The following is a 16264-nucleotide window of genomic DNA, read 5'->3' as shown; positions in this document are numbered from 1 at the left end:
TTTCACCCCTCTGAGCCTGTTATCTGTTAACACAGGGCTGTCAGAAAGACCAATTGATACAGGTTTAAATTAACTATAAACACTCAAAATATGTATTTTTAATTATCAGCCTTCATCCAGACACAGTCAAGAGGAAGGAGATAGCCTAGGGGACAGAAGAGTCCTGCTTACACTGTCGACAGAGCCCCTCATATACTGCCCTTATCATTCAATACTGTTAGAGAGTGTCCTCCCCAGAGATCTGATTTCAGACACTGAGGAACCTAGATATATGGCTCATTTTTCAGAACCACGAGGTGGCCCCATGAGTTAACGAACAGGGTCACAACAGTCCTTATACTTGGACAGTACTGACTGCTTTCTAAGGTGCCTCCTCACCAAACCCCTCATTTCAAACCCCCTGTTGTGAGCAGGCTGAAATTCTTGCCCCTGCTTGTCAGATAAGAGTAAGACTCAGAAAGGTTAGAGGACTTCTCCGAGATTATGTATCTAGTCCAAATAGGTATGAGATAAAAGTCCAGGAATCTTGGTTTCCTCACATGATGTGCTTTTCCCTACACTCCACTACCTAATTCAGGAAAGGCAAAGAAACAAACTACTGAGTGGCTGGCAAAACCTGAGTAGAAACACGAAGACAGAATCATAATAAAAATAACTCTGTCTTCTTAACATTCATGGTTTACAAATGTGTCCCTGTGACCAGACTGCTCAAGGCAGGGGCAGAGAGTCACTCACTTCCATGTCCCCAGCACAGAGCCATGGCACATAATAGAGTCTCACGAACTTTGGATTTGTACACTGACTCCCACTATTTTTCAGGTTGCACACCCAACTCAACCTGAGCCAAAATTCATTTTACAATTCTGTCTGTAGGTGTTAACTTTCTTCCCACGATGTTTCCTTGGTTTATCAGGATATTCCTACTGCCCTGATGCATATACAATGTGAAACACTGTTTCATCTATAGGCTCATTGATTTCATTAATAGTAGTAATTTTAATAATTTTCATAATCTGAGAAGGCTTCACTTCAAAATGAGAAGTCTCAGTAGTAGAACCTTTCAATCACAAATTTTGAATGACTTCATGGCTGCCCATCACCTTATCATACATTTGAAGGACCCACTTACATAAATACTGAAAATCGGAAAGTTAGGGCTGGACGCAGTGGCTCACGCCTGTAATCCCAGCACTTTGGGAGGCCAAGGCAGGTGGATCACAAGGTCGGGAGATCGAGACCATCCTGGTCAACATGGTGAAACCTCGTCTCTACTAAAATACAAAAAATTAGCCAAGCGTGGTGGTGGGTGCCTGTAGTCCCAGCTACTCAGGAGGCTGAGACAGGGGAATTGCTTGAACCAGGGAGGCGGAGGTTGCAGTGAGCTGAGATTGCACCACTGCATTCCAGCCTGGTGGCAGAGCGAGACTCTGTCTCAAAAAAAAAAAAAAAAAAAAAAAAAGAAAAGAAAAGAAAAAAAGGAAGAAACTGAACCTCATATAATTGGTTTCAAGCCAGTCCCATAACCTCCATGACTTCTATGACTTTTTCAATATTTAAGATATTAGAAAAAATATTATATAACCCTGTTGATTTATAGGTTAAAATCCTTTTTGAGTGGAAAATAACATCATCCTTACATTTTCATGGCACTTTAAAGTTTGCAAAGCTCCCCAACACTTCACACCATTCTCTAACAATGGGATGCAGGGCATAGATCCATACAGGCTACCTGGGGCATGTGGGAGCAAAGGGGACACTGAGAGGCCATTCTCTAGACCCAAAAATCATCTGACCTCCACAGCTGACCCACATTATTGCCTACTGCAGATGGAGGCAGGAATGGTACCTTCTTCACACCAAAGTGGCTGTCTCTGGATCTCCACGGTGATTGCTGGGGTAGACGAAAAGAATCCCAAGCCTGATCTTGGCTACTGCTAAGTAAATTCCTTCTTCTGAGAGCAGGAATATAGCCACAAGTCTGGGGAAGAAGTGTGGTGAAGAGAAGCTAAGAGGGCCTAAACATTTCTCCAATAACTGACAGTCCCTTGCACACCAAAAAAGTAAGTAAATGTTATCTAAAGCTTCTCTGGTCACCCACCCTTCATCAGTGTTTTAGAAGTCTCTTTTTTTATGCTTCAGTTTAAGTTGTTTTTTGAAACCTTAATCCTTAAAAATTAGGTGTCTTCCTTTAAGGATCAAGACACTTTTACTCCACTGTTGTCATTAATGTTTTGTGTTTATTTAGGGGATTTTAAAATTAAAAGATAGGTAATCTGCTTTCCTAGGTGCCTGAAGGTATATATTTTTTCGCTTCTTTTAGCAAGTTTTTATAATGGTTTTTAAATTATTCTGTCTTAGATTGTGCATATTTCTTTTCTTTTTTTGAGACAGGGTCCCATGTCACTCAGGCTGGAGTGGTGCAATCACAGCTCACTGCAGCCCGATCTCCCAGGCTCAAGTGATCCTCCCACCTCAGACTCCTAAGTAGCTAGGACTACAAGCAAGCACCACATCCAGCTAATTTTTGTATTTTTTGTAGAGATGGAGTCTCACCATGTTTCCCAGGTTGGTCTTGAACTCCTAGGCTCAAGCAATCTGCCTGCCTCGGCCTCCCAAACTGCTGGGATTACAGATGTGAGCCACCACACCTGGCCACATTGCGCATATTTCTAAAGCAATCCTAAATTATTTTCTGGAAGCAGGAAGACTATAAATATAAAATTGTAAACTAAAAAAGTACAAATCTAGACAATAAAGGTAAAAAAAAATTCTATGCCTCAGTTTTCCATAAAGGTTCTTCCCTGAATACTTATTGGGTGCCTATTAATGTTTCTGCTGCTATACATGGTAATGGAGATGCAGAGATGATTCTATCATTCTTGTTCACAAGGAACTCAGAGTCTGGAGGAGGAGGGTGACACAAAACACATGTGTGGCAAGTGCTAACCAAGAGGTGTGTGAAGGGTGGTATGGGACAGGAGTGCAGGGAGGGGGCCTAACTCACTCAAGGGGTGGGGAGTGTAAGTAGTGAAAAGGGGGGTAAGAGAAGAAAAACAGACACAGGTGGGGAAGAGAAAGGGAAGGCTGCTCAACCTTGAAGTCTGCTGAAGTCCTGAGTGACCAAGATCAAATCTATATATTAATAATGTTCTTTCTTTGTAAAGAAAACACCACTGTAAACTTTATTTTTTTTTTTTTTGAGACAGAGTCTTGCACTGTCGCCCAGGCTGGAGTGCAGTGGCGCGATCTCGGCTCATTGCAAGCTCTGCCTTCCGGGTTCATGCCATTCTCCTGCCTCAGCCTCCTGAGTAGCTGGGACTAGAGGCGCCCACCACCACGTCTGGCTAATTTCTTTGTATTTTTTAGTAGAGATGGGGTTTCACCATGTTAGCCAGGATGGTCTTGATCTCCTGACCTCGTGATCCGCCCGCCTCGGCCTCCCAAAGTGCTGGGATTACAGGCATGAGCCACCGCGCCTGGCCCACCGTAAACTTTTTTAAGTGGGGGATTAATATTTCCAAAATTGGAATTATAAGCCACCTGCATTTTATGCGTATTAATGGAAAGTCAGGTAGTTTTGAAATCTTTTCCTTTACTAAATTCTAATGCAGGAAATTTTTAACTTTCCATCCTGGCAAATGGACACAGTTATAGAGAAGTCATGCACTGGGCTTTTAATGCTCTGCAGCATTTTCAGTGCTGGATATTTATACCAGGAACTTTTTAACTTTGTGCTGTGGCAGTCTGGGGAAGCCTATGGATTCCTTCCAATGAACACAATATATAAGATGTGTAACTGTATAAGATAGAGTACATGGGATCCCAGAGCTACCCAATTAGAGTTATCAAAAATATTAAACAAATCTGTGATTAGTAAAATATGTGTTTCTAAGTAACAGGAGGTAGTGGCAAGCCTAACAACTACCATTATTTTAAAGCAGGAATGAGACTAATCCATAGAGATATCTGTCTCAACTATAGTAAGATCTAAGAATATCAGTAATCACCTTTAGTGACAAACTCCTATGTACAGGTAACTAATGTAGTCTGTTGTCTCTGTTCAAAATGAAGAGAAAGCTAAATTTCCCTTAGAGGCAAGTGAAAATGAATATGAATATATTTTCTCATCTTAGTCCACAGACCCCTCCTCTGACTTAAAAGGAACCCAGGTAAAAAAATCTCTGACTTAAGTGGCACCCTCTCTGTTATATGAGAGTTGGCTGCAATGTGGAGGCTCAGCTCTTCCGTCATCACTGAGGAGAAAACATACCCCACTCTTACTCACATGTAAGCCTTGTAGTTGTTGCCAATCTTCTGGACCCGGATGTCATACTTGGAGTCAATGAAAGGCTCTGCAGTGGCATAGGTCTGGGTGAGAGCCACCACGCTGGCAATGTCCTGGAAGTCGTAGTGGTTTTCCACTTTGACCTAATGTTAGAGCAGGGCAGAAAGGGGGAAAGGGAGACACACACATACACACACTGAGAAGTCACAAGGGCCCTGAGCCTCCAAACCCACCAATATGTATCCGATCCAGACACTAATCTGGGTGCCACATCTCCCCAGGAGGCCCCTTCTCCCTAGCTTCCCTTCCCAGAACTCAGGGGCCACACTTGCTGCAAAGGACCCAGAGGACCAAGCAGGTGGCTTGCATTCTGCTTACTGAAAGAGGTCTGGTTGGGTGACACTCATGGCTTTAGAGGTGGCAAATCATCTTCTCTTTGGAAAGAATTCATCAGTGACAGAGGGAGAATAGCAGTTCACAAATGGGTGCTCTGAAAACTGCCCTTCTTGATTCAACCCTGAAGCACAGCAGGCCTCTCTGCCTCACCTTGCCCATGCCTGAGTGAGCGTGGCCAATCTTCACCACCACAGGGAACGTGGGCAGTGTCAGCTGAAATCAGAAGAGAAATGAATAAACTGTCAGAGTGTGCCCATCTCTCTGTGGAATCCTACACATATTTTTCTTGGGAATACCCTTGGGAGGGTTCTTTAAAGAACTAGTCCAATCTGCTTGCTTTACAGATTAAAAAACTGAGACCCATGGAATGACAGTGACTTCCCAGGGTCACACAGCATATTAGTGGAAGTGCTACAAGAACCCTGTACTCTTATTTGGTATACCCTACACTGTCAATTTTCTCTGCATTAGACAAAACCTGGGCAGGACCAGACAAAGAGAATTAAAAAAAGAAAGTATCTCTGAAAGAGTGAACTTTACTATATGTAGATGTACTTTAATAAACCTGTATTTTTATTTTAAAAATGCATCTTTGGCATCTTGATGTCCCTGTCAGCATGTAACTCTTGGTACCTACAACCTTCAAAGGCCCAGCTTTCCTGTAATGATCCTGGTTGTTTTCTCCCTCTTTCACACTCTTCACTGCTCACCAATACCCCAATCTCACCACCAAACAAGGCTTTGCATGTGAAGGCCCATTTCTTCCCAGCTTGGGGTTTGAAAGAGAGCCGGTAGAAGAATTCAGTATGTTTATAAATGGAGAGAGATCCTTAGGGGAGCGAACTCTACACTGAGGTAGCCATACTTTAACAGAGGAGCAACAAAACCTTAAAAGAAGGATTATCCTCTAAGGGCAAGATTTCAAGCTGCTACAAAATGGTGACGTAAGAAGTAATATTGTGGAGTGGAAGGAGCACTGGGCTAGATGTCAGGAGATGAGTACTCTAGTCCTCTTCTGCCACGGACTTTCTACAAGTCACTGTATCTCACTGGGCCTCAGCCTTCACATCTGTCCAATGAAGAGATCAGATGGGATGCTTTCTGAGCTCCCTTCAAATAGTACATCAGCCTCTATCTTGGTCTGAACATTGTATGAAGAACCAGCCTGGATGCTAACCCGGGCATTTCATCTTTCAGTCAGACTCAGCTCTCTTTCAATTCCCTTCTTTTCAAATATCACTAACACCATCAAAATGAAAAGGTATCCTTTGAAAGAAATAATGTTGACCCTGATGAAAAGTCAGACTCCTATGGGAACTAAGATTTAAACAGATACTGGGGGTATCTGGCCTGAGGATCTCAGCATTCCTGGTTGAGGCCAGCCAAGGATGGGAAGAAGAACTTCAAAGGGCTTTAGAAATCACGTAGTTCAACTCTACTTTATGAAGAAAAAACTGAGGCCCAGAGAGGCAAAAGTCACAAAGCTACAGTGACAGTCAGAATTGGAACCCAGCCTCCCACTATCCAGTCCAGCACCATGTGGAAACATCCCACAGCAATAATCCCATGGAGATTTGGGATTTGGAGGCTTGCAACACTATGCCCAAACAGCAGACAAGGCTCTGGTCACAGTCACCCCCAAGTCCCCTGCTTCTTTGTTTTTTCTTTTACTTTTTTTTTTTTTGAGACGGAGTCTCACTCTGTCGCCCAGACTGGAGTGCAGTGGCACAGTTTCAGCTCACTGCAACCTCCGCCTCCTGGGTTCAAGCCATTCTCTTGCCTCAGCCTCCTGAGTACCTGGGACTACAGGTGTAGGCCACCACACCCGGCTAACTTTTGTATTTTTAGTAGGGACGGAGTTTCATCATGATGGCTAGGGTGATCTCGAACTCCTGACTTCAGGTGATCAACTCGCCTTGGCTTCCCAAAGTGCTGGGATTACAGGCGTGAGAGCCACCACGCCCAGCCTGCTTCTTTGTTTTCTAAGCTGTCCCACCTTCTAGAACATGACATAGTCTCCAGTGAGAAGGGACATGCAATAAAAATCAGCGTAGCCTAGGGCCTCGAGAGGGCTTTGAGGTCCAAGGTTTGCCCTAAGTGATGGGACACTTTGTGTTTTGTACACCAAGAGCGCTGTCTCCAGCTATCTGGAGAGTCTGAGGCTCTGGGAGTGAGAAAGGGTTTCTAAAGCACTGGCTGCTTCTTTGACATCTCTCCCCACCCCCCAGGCAACAGAGCCAAGACACACACACCCCAACTTTCTCTGTCCTGTTCTATTACTGTTTGCTGTTGCTTTGGAGCCTCATAAATAGGGCATTGAAAGCACTTCCTGCAGCTGAAAGAAGCCCTGAGTAGCTCGTCTCATTCCCAGCGTGCAGCTCAGCAAGGGGTCCGTCCTTCTCTGTCACTGTCTCTTTTGCCTGTTGTAATTCTGTCTGCCTCTCTGGGACTCTGCCTGTCTCACTCTTTCTGTCTGTGCCTCTCCTCACTCTTGTTCTTTCTGCCTGAATCACAGCCCTCAGTTTTTCTGTCCTCATGCATTTGTCTTTGTGGCTCTTTCCGTCTTTCTGCCCTTGACACCATCCCCTCTCCCAGTGCTTCCCCTCTGCTTCCAGATCGCTTCATGACTTAGGCAGGGAAACAGAGGCCAGGGCCTCCTTCCAGGCTTCCCTCTGCATCTTACTGAGTATGCAGGTCGGAAGAGCCTCGGGTCCTGCCTCCGCGGGTGGCCTAGAGCCAAAGGAAGGCGGAGCCCATCGGGGCGGGATTGGCCCTTAGGGCCACCTCATAAAGCCTGGGGCGAGGGGCACAACGGCCTTGGGAAGGAGCCCTGTTGGGGCTGTCCAGTCCCACAGACCTCACAGGCTCAGTCGGGGATCTGCAGTGTCATGCCTGGGAGCCCTCGGCCTGCGCCAAGCTGGGTGCTGTTGCTGCGGCTGCTGGCGTTGCTGTGGCCCCCGGGGCTGGGTGAGGCATGCAGCTGCGCCCCGGCGCACCCTCAGCAGCACATCTGCCACTCGGCACTTGGTGAGTCCGAGGTCCGCGAGGTCCACAGCAGGGGGTGGTTGTAGGGGGATTAGTATCTGGCCAGCAGTACACCAGGAGTCCAGAGGAAAAGGGAGGAGCTCAAATTCTTACCGGTTGCCTCTTGCTGAGGCTGATGGGTGGAGAAGGACCAGGCGCCATAGCAACCTTGCAAGCCCAGAACCTGACTGATTCATAAGGAAATGAAGATTTCATCAGGGACTTCCATAGCGACCTCCCTCACTCCGGCCATACTGCAATTATGGAGTGTCATTACACAAGGTGTCACCGGAGCTATCTGATGATTATTCTGAACTACTAGACTGGGGACAGAAAGGGGAGGGGAGAGGGCTTGCATTGTAACTACCCATGTCTGTCCAGGCCTATAACTGAGGTTGCCACCAAGCCCCTATTGCAACACACACGTTCTGTCCTTTCTCTTCCCTCTGCCTGGAATGCCCTCCCTCACACCCTTAAATTCCTGGCAGACTCCTACTCATCCTTCAAGGGCTAACTTAGGTCTCTCCCCTTCTCTGCAGGCTCCCGGGCTCCTTGGTGCCGCCTCAGCATCTCTAACCGTCTTAGCGCTCCTACTATGCTGTGCTATTGTTCTTTACAAGTGTGCACTCCACTAGATCAAGAGCTCTGCAGGATGGGGACCCTGTCTTAATCCCATCTATGGGCCTAGTGCCTAGTGCAAGGCCAGGCACAGAGGAAGAACGTCATCAACAGTTTTTGGTTATTAATGCTCAAATGGCAAGAGATACAATACCTCAGTGCAGGGTCAGAACATTTATGAATTCAGTAAACATTTACTAATATCAACTGTAGGCGGGATGAGAGGCCTTGACCACAGCAATAGATAAACTTCACACCGACTGCCCTGAAGGGGCTCCTCCTCCCTTCTCTACTCTGACTCCTACCCTGTGCCCCACTGCACAAACGGCTATGGAGAACTAGAGCTCTCCAGACTAACTGGTTCAAAAGGCAGAAACAGCTTAGCGGTTATAGGACCTAATAAGCCTGAGGGGTTTGGAACTTCCAGTGACTGCAGGGGAGGTGTTTCCAGGTCCCCCTTCTCACACATCACGTTGCTCACAACCCAGCCACACCAAAACCAAGAACTGCCCTATAGACTTCTTCACGGACCCTGGATCATCCAGACCTCAGGTGTATTGCCCCCACCAGCTGCTGAAGGTTCCCTCTTTTCTCTTCATATGCAGTGATTCGGGCCAAAATCTCCAGTGAGAAGGTAGTTCCTGCCAGTGCAGACCCTGCTGACACTGAAAAAATGCTCCGGTATGAAATCAAACAGATAAAGGTACATGGGGGCAGGCTGGGATGTGTAGCCCCTAAGGCTGATGGAGAAAGCGGAGTCTGTGTTCTGGGAGGGCTGGTAGCTTTCAGGTGGCCTGGCTCAGTGATCCTTGGGTCTAGATGCTGAAGTGGAACTGGATGAGATTTGGAGGCAGAGCCCATAGAATCCCAGGGATATTGCCAGGGAGGGCCTCAGCGTCCATCTGGTCCCACAGCTGCTGGTGTATGGTGCCACTACAGGTACCTACTGGAATAAACCAAGGTTTAGGTGTTTTTTTTTCTTTTTTTTTTTAAAGAGAGAAAATAACCCAGTAGGGAAATCTGAGGACACAAAATCCTGAACTAGACTTTTGCTTAAATTTTTAGGCTGAGAAGTGAGAGGTTTTTGCCTGTTAATATATACAGTACACTCACTGACCCAATATTGCCTTTTTTTGTAATTGCCTGTCAGATGTTCAAAGGGTTTGAGAAAGTCAAGGATGTTCAGTATATCTATACGCCTTTTGACTCTTCCCTCTGTGGTGTGAAACTAGAAGCCAACAGCCAGAAGCAGTATCTCTTGACTGGTAAGTTAAAAGACCAACAACTGGCCTTAATATAATAGATTCTGCCCTAGGGGAGGTAGTGAGAAAGGAGCCAGGGTCTTCCTTGGGCAGTAGGCTGAGCCAGGTGGCATTTTCTTGGGCATAAAACAGAGCTGTGTTAGTGACAGACAACCTCTGGGTTAGGAGGAGCCTTGTAACCTCCCTTTAAATGTAAGAGTTCTTATTACAGTGATCCTGGCCACCATTTCACTATTTTAAGGACAGGCTGCTCACCCAGTGTAGGGCAGCTGCTTCCATTTTTCAAATAGTTTAAATCAGTATAAGATTTTTGGCAACTTGAGTCAAAATCTCCTCTCTAAAACTGTTCCTTGCAGTTCAACTCTGCCTTTTGCACAGGACGTAACAGGAGCTTGAGTCTAACATAGTTCTGTCTCTGTGAACTTGGGCCCAGGCAGGATTCCTCCATACTGAATTGGTTGGGATAGAACAGTTAAAGAATCACACAAAAGTATGACTCCATAAATGAACGCAACATTAAATTATTTTGGAGTTCAGGGAACGGAACTATTTGGTAGTTGTGAACTATCAGGGAAGCTTCATTGTGTAAGTGGGGTCTAAACTGGCCTGAAAACATAAAACAATATTTAGAAAGAAAGCAAGGGAAAGAAAAAGCACAGCAGTGGGGGAGGGAACAGGTGAAGGGATTCCACGATCTATCCACACATTCAGCAATGAATGACCACTTAGTCACTGCCATGCCTTGGCCAGGAGAGTGGAGATTCAGTAACAAGGCACAGTCCTCAAAAGAGTTCACTGTCCAGACATGGCTCTTGATGAGTCATAGGCACTGGAGGCTACAATGATAAGGGCTTCCTAGCTCTGAGGATGTGGAATTGTACAGAACTGAGGAGCTCCTGGATGGAAGAGGCAGAGGCAGGACACACCACTGAGCCCTGCAGTTCCCCGGTCTAGCAGACCAGGCCCTTTCAAACTCTATTATCGCACCTCCTTCCTAAGCACCTGCCCTCTGTGTGTCTAGCCCGCTGCTAGGCATGGAGGTACAGCAGGGGAAATGAGGAAACATGTTCCCTGCCTTCAGGGAGGTCAAGCCTAACTGAGGGTGGGAAGAAATGACAAAAAATAGTCTAAGAAAAGTTATCAATGGTGCCCAGGTCCTACAGGAGAAGGCACAAGCTCCCTTGCCTAGTGTTGAAAGCTCTTTGTGACCAGAACACTGCTGCCCTCTCTAGCTTTGTCAATATCAGTTCCCAGCCCCTCACTTTCCCAAGAACTGAACTCAGCTACCTGCGGTTGCAGAAGGTATGCTGCCAGGCTGTGTCCCCCTGCCTCTGCACAGGATAGTGGCAGTGACAGGAAGCCCTTCCCCCAACCTGTTTGGTAGGTGGACTCCCACTCATCCCTTCAAGGCCCAATGCAAGCACAGTCTTCTCTGAGACACCTTCTTTGCCCCACACTCCTTCCATAGATGGAAATAATTGTATGTTCCTTTGTTCTTATACTGCACTTTGTATAGAACCACACAATAGTGTAATTTTCCCCTACTTATCCATCTACCCTACTCATTTCTAAGCTCCTTGGGAGCAGAGATCCTGTCATTTTTATATCTCTATTCCTGGTACTAGATCACAGCAGTCACTCAGTGAGTAAATGATTGAGCGACTGAGGTTCTAAAAGAGGCATGGGCTAGCTAGGTGGTCAGAGATGGCTTTGAAGTGGCACTGAAAGGGTCTTTGAAAGGTGAAAAGGAGCTTCATAGGTAAAAAGGGGGAAATTTCCTATGGGGAAGGTAAAAGACTCACCAACCTAGAGCAGGAGCCTGGCCTGTGCAGATACTGGGAAGGGCTGGAAAGGGGAAGGGACCTATTATTTATTGAATATCTTCTGTGGGACCACAACTGTGCTGGGAACTTTATAGACAATCTCTCATTTAATCTGACAACTTTATAATTTTCATCTTCCAGCTGAGAGGTTATACAACTTCCTTAAGATCATTCAGCTAGTAAATGACAGAAAAGAAAGGGGGATCCCACACAGACTTTGACTTTAAAGACCACATTCTTCTCTCTGTACCATGCTAAATGAAAAGGCCTTCACCAGATCCCACAACTCTGCCTCGTACAAACATAATCTGCTTATCTTTTTGCTAGAAAGATTATAGTAGTTTTATTTTTTGGTCCCTTCACTGAGCCCCATGCCACCACTGCCACCAAAGTCATTGGGGAGGCTGCAATTCTGGGCTTTTCAAGGACCTGGGCCCCTGGGGCTCCAGGAGAAGAATCCTGATGCTTGTCTCTCCTCCATCTCCCCTTGAAGGTCAGGTCCTCAGTGATGGAAAAGTCTTCATCCATCTGTGCAACTACATCGAGCCCTGGGAGGATCTGTCCTTGGTGCAGAGGGAAAGTCTGAATCATCACTACCATCTGAACTGTGGCTGCCAAGTAAGGGAATGTCCATTTCCAAAGTCTTTAGGGATGGGGGAAGGGTTCTGAGCCTTCATTCATGCATGAATTTATTCACTTACTAGACTATACTTGAGATCTGCACTGTATGAAGTTGGGGATGAGAAAGCAATACAGTCTATAGGCCCTGATCTCAAAGTACTTACACTTTGGCTGGGAAGGTGGCCATCACAGGAGGCAGACCGAGATAACTGTAATACAGCTACCCTTTAAAGAGAGTCTATTCTTTGCCAGCCACTGTAATAGTAAATTTACTCTAAGTGTTTAATTTAGTCTCCAAAACATATTTATGAAGAATTAAGATTTCCATTTTAAGGTGAAGAAATGAAAGCTCTGGCAAGTGAAGTGCTCAAGGTCAGTGGTAGAGTAAGGACCCTCAGAGCTGTCTGACTCCAGAGATGCCACTAAGTGGCAATATTGAATATGGGGAACCTTGGGGAAGGAGAATCCAGGAGAAGATTGGGGACTGGGAAAGGCTTGATAAGATAGGGGGCATTTGAGATGGGCTGGAAAGGTACGTAGCAATCTGAAAGGCAGCAATGGAAAAAGAAGGACACCCTACTCACTTTAATGCTGTGTGGCCATGACTCTAGATCACCACCTGCTACACAGTACCCTGTACCATCTCGGCCCCTAACGAGTGCCTCTGGACAGACTGGCTGTTGGAACGAAAGCTCTATGGTTACCAGGCTCAGCATTATGTCTGTATGAAGCATGTTGACGGCACCTGCAGCTGGTACCGGGGCCACCTGCCTCTCAGGAAGGAGTTTGTTGACATCGTTCAGCCCTAGTAGGGACCAGTGACCACCACATCCCTTCAAGAGTCCTGAAGATCAAGCCGGTTCTCCTTCCCTGCAGAGCTTTGGCCATTACCACCTGACCTCTTGCTGCCAGCTAATAAGAAGTGCCAAGTGGACAGCCTGGCCACTGTCAAGGCAGGGAAGGGGCCATGACTTTTCTGCCCTGCCCTCAGCCTGTTGCCCCTGCCTCCCAAACCCCATTAGTCTAGCCTTGTAGCTGTTACTGCAAGTGTTTCTTCTGGCTTAGTCTGTTTTCTAAAGCCAGGACTATTCCCTTTCCTCCCCAGGAAAATGTGTTTTCCTTTGTCTTAATCGATCTGGTACGGGAGAAATGGTGAATGTCATACATATGAGATGGTATATCCTTGCGATGTACAATACCAGAAGGTGGTTTGACAGCATCATAAACAGGCTGACTGGTGGGAATGAAAACAAGAACATACTGTGGCTGTGTATCCTCTACTTCCCCTGTCTCAACTCATCCTAATCCTCTGATACACTTTCATCTGTTTGGGGGAGTCATTTGGGAGACACAGAATCACTCAATGTGAGAGCTAGAATGGCCTAACCTGCCTTCCAATGCTGTTATCCCCTCTATACCATTTCTGGCAGAGGGTCCCACCTGGTTAGCACACCTCTTTGAATAAGAATGCACTTACTGTCTCAGAATAGGTACTACCTCTCCAAGTTAACTATCCTTAATGCCCTCAACTGATGTCCATAAGGCTTCTCTTCTGTCTCTTTTAAATTACTAACATCTTCATTCCTATTTCAGAACTTTTTAAAAGCCACAAAGCCTTTTTCTTACAGAGTTGAAATCCCCCTTTGTTGGCTTTTTACACCACAGAGAGGTGGTCCTCTCTTGAGGGCAAATTTCAGGATAGAGCACCGGAGAGAAATAACACAAAGGCCCTTGAGGGGAAAGCACGGTAGGTAGGGAATATACCTGGCAATTAAGGCAGTTTTTTTCCAGCAGCCAGCCCTGCTAGATGCTACAGCAGGAAAAAGCCAGCTTTGATCCCCAGAGAGCCCCCTGTACCCTTCAGCTGAGTACTCTCACCATTGTGTCTTGGGCTCCCTGAGATTCCCCAACCAAAGGACCCTCAGGGCTCCTCAGCCTCTGCAAGGCTTCCTGGCTTGCCCTGAAAGGAAAAGTCCTGATATTGGCCTCTAGGATTTATTAAGGACAAGAGCTTAAAGTTTCAGAGCTTCTCCCTGGGGAAGCTCTGGCAAAGATGACAGAGATGGTTCTTTTCAATGCCCAAGGTTGTTTTTTGATATGCGGTCTGCTGGTGAGCAGGGACATGCACAATGTGTCAGAAGAAGGCTCTTGATTTGCAGAAATGGTGTAAATGGAGACCCCTTTGGGCCAAGGAAGTGGGGAGGCGGGCACAAACATAATCTCTGTTCCACTTGGAATGCTTCGCAGGGAGTCTCCATTGGTGGGTTAAGCAAGATCACCAATTGATCACACCAGCCTGGGGCAGAGGGTGTGGGGACAGGGAAGAAGAAGGGAGTTTGAGCTCCAGGTCCCTGCACAGGAAAAACACTGGCAATAGCCTCCTTACCAACCAACCGTCCCATCTCTCTGCTCCTTCTGACTTACTAGGATGGCCTCAGAGAAGGCACAGTGTTAACCCAGCCTTATCACAGTTGTGGAAGCGCCAGGGGAATGGGAGAGTCAGAGGATTAATAATAGTAGGAGCAATGCCTTACATCTAGTAGAGTGCTTCACACTTTCCCAGAAGCTATTACTTAATGAATCTCACTTAAATTGTGTCTGTACCATATTAGAATATCCTGTGCAGGGATAAATATGCCCACTTGACCGTCTTATTGGAAACTGCACACAGTGAGGAAATGTAGCTTGTTCAATGACAAGTGGCAGAGCCAGGGCTGGGACTCAAAAGCAGTGAGATCTGATTGTTGGTCCAGAAGTTTGTTATTCTCTCAGCTTGATTAAACTGCCCTTACTCCTGTTTTTCCCTATTCTATCTCCAGAATTTGACAAGAGGCTGTCAGCTAAAATCGAGTTATTCCAGCCGCATAAGCTCTATAGTTCAACCCCAGTGGAGTCTTTGGGGTTGAGATGCTGAGGCCCTTTTCAGAGCCCCACAATAACCAGGTGGCTAAGTGCAAAATGAAAACAGCAGAAAGACTAATGTCCCCACTGAGCCACTTACCATCTCTTTGTGGTTGGGGTAGTATGTCTGTTCAATGAGAGGGAACTTTTCTCCTCCCAGTGTCTTATAGATAGCGACCAGCTGGGCAAACTGCAAAAGAAAAGCAAATGTTACAGCTTATCTTAGATAACTTCTGAAACAGATGAAACATCAACTCATCAAATATTTATTGAGCATTTGCTCTGTGGAGGACTTTATGCTAAGCATTGTGAGGATATAAAAGAAGTGTACAATTCCTATTCCCAAGGATATGATACGCATTAGTTGGGGAAGGGAAAGAGAGTGAGCTAAAATTCAATTACCTTTCTCAATTGTAATGATGTTTCAAATCAAATTGATGAACTAGTATTTTATCATATTCATTTTACATATGGGGCCCAGAGAGGTTACAAAACTTGCCTATAGTCACAGAACTGCAAGGCGAAGCTGGGATCAAAAATTGGGTCTCTGACTTTCCACACCTGCATCTCTGAGTGATGGCAAGGCATGAAGCTGGATAGGTGACATGGGCCAAGTCTTGGAAGTTCAAACGTCAGGCAAAGGAATGATGGATTTTTCCAGTAAGCAGTATGGAATCACCAAGAATTTGAGCAGGAGGCATCATAAAATGAAGCTGTTCTTCAGGCAGATTAGAATGGTCATGGTATGTGGGATAGACAGGCCCAGTCTTTCTGGGACTTACTACCTAACGAGGGACTGAACTTACTGGACCCTTTGCCTACATATGAGAAACTGGAATAGCTCCATGGGGAAGGGGCAAAGTACACATACTTACAGTGTCAGGGTTGAAAGGCTTTCTTAGTGCACAGCTGGGCTCCCCCACCCCGCTCCATTTTATAAATGAAGAAGCTGAGGCCCAGAGAGGTCACTTGCCCAAAGTCACACAGTAGTTGAGCCAGGTTCACAGCAAGGCCCCTTCATTTCCAATCCATAACTCTCCTTATTCCTGCAAGTAGCTGCCTTTCAGGCTCTGTAGAAACTATGCCCTTTCCACAGGAAACACAGGACTTTCCTGCTCAATCCAGTCACATACACACCTACACTCCCATCCCCAGTGCATCAGCAGCAGCGGAAACACATCTCTCTAAGGCTACTGGATTAGTTCACACTCGAAGCCACTGGTATCTGGCATGGCTAGAAGGGAAAGCTGCTAGATGAAATCTACTTATCAGAGAAAGGAAGGCTAGAACATTTTTCAACAGCTCAGGTCCTGTTCTCTACAAGCGATTCTGGC

General features: G+C 46.1%; 2 protein-coding genes across 4 annotated transcripts in view; one reads left to right on the top strand and one right to left on the bottom strand.

Moving 5' to 3' along the window:
• Positions 1–16264, bottom strand: part of SYN2 (synapsin II) — a 180937-nt gene that overhangs the window by 24903 nt on the left and 139770 nt on the right. Inside the window, exons 5-7 of the mRNA XM_031009280.3 lie at positions 15031–15120; positions 4832–4894; positions 4286–4428 (exon numbers count right to left, since the gene is read on the bottom strand). Of these exons, the coding sequence (XP_030865140.2) occupies positions 4286–4428; positions 4832–4894; positions 15031–15120 (296 nt within the window). The remainder of the gene's footprint in view (positions 1–4285; positions 4429–4831; positions 4895–15030; positions 15121–16264) is intronic.
• TIMP4 (TIMP metallopeptidase inhibitor 4) lies at positions 1828–15037 on the top strand. 3 transcript variants are annotated; one of them, XM_055381015.2, is made up of 5 exons: positions 1828–2060; positions 8929–9026; positions 9474–9588; positions 11902–12026; positions 12641–15037. In XM_055381015.2, coding segments are annotated over exons 1-5 (537 nt in total). In that variant the 5' UTR covers positions 1828–2059; the 3' UTR covers positions 12839–15037. The 3 variants fall into 3 exon arrangements, with proteins under 3 accessions (XP_055236990.1, XP_055236991.1, XP_004033678.1); XM_055381016.2 differs by having other exon boundaries at positions 1851–2060; positions 8929–9004; XM_004033630.5 differs by lacking the exon at positions 1828–2060 and adding an exon at positions 6944–7708 and having other exon boundaries at positions 12641–15032.

The sequence above is a fragment of the Gorilla gorilla genome, chromosome 2 (assembly GCF_029281585.2).
Source record: "Gorilla gorilla gorilla isolate KB3781 chromosome 2, NHGRI_mGorGor1-v2.1_pri, whole genome shotgun sequence".
In the NCBI taxonomy this organism is placed as follows: domain Eukaryota; kingdom Metazoa; phylum Chordata; class Mammalia; order Primates; family Hominidae; genus Gorilla; species Gorilla gorilla.
This window is presented reverse-complemented; position numbering and strand designations above follow the sequence as displayed.

What these genes read in the sequence shown, in the direction of transcription:
- TIMP4 (XM_004033630.5), top strand. Translation starts at nt 7,570, where the DNA reads ATGCCTGGGAGCCCTCGGCCTGCGCCAAGCTGGGTGCTGTTGCTGCGG. An exon ending in ATGAAATCAAACAGATAAAG is followed by an intron (nt 9,027 to 9,473) that starts GTACATGGGGGC and finishes ATTGCCTGTCAG; the next exon opens with ATGTTCAAAGGGTTTGAGAA. An exon ending in ATCTGAACTGTGGCTGCCAA is followed by an intron (nt 12,027 to 12,640) that starts GTAAGGGAATGT and finishes CCATGACTCTAG; the next exon opens with ATCACCACCTGCTACACAGT.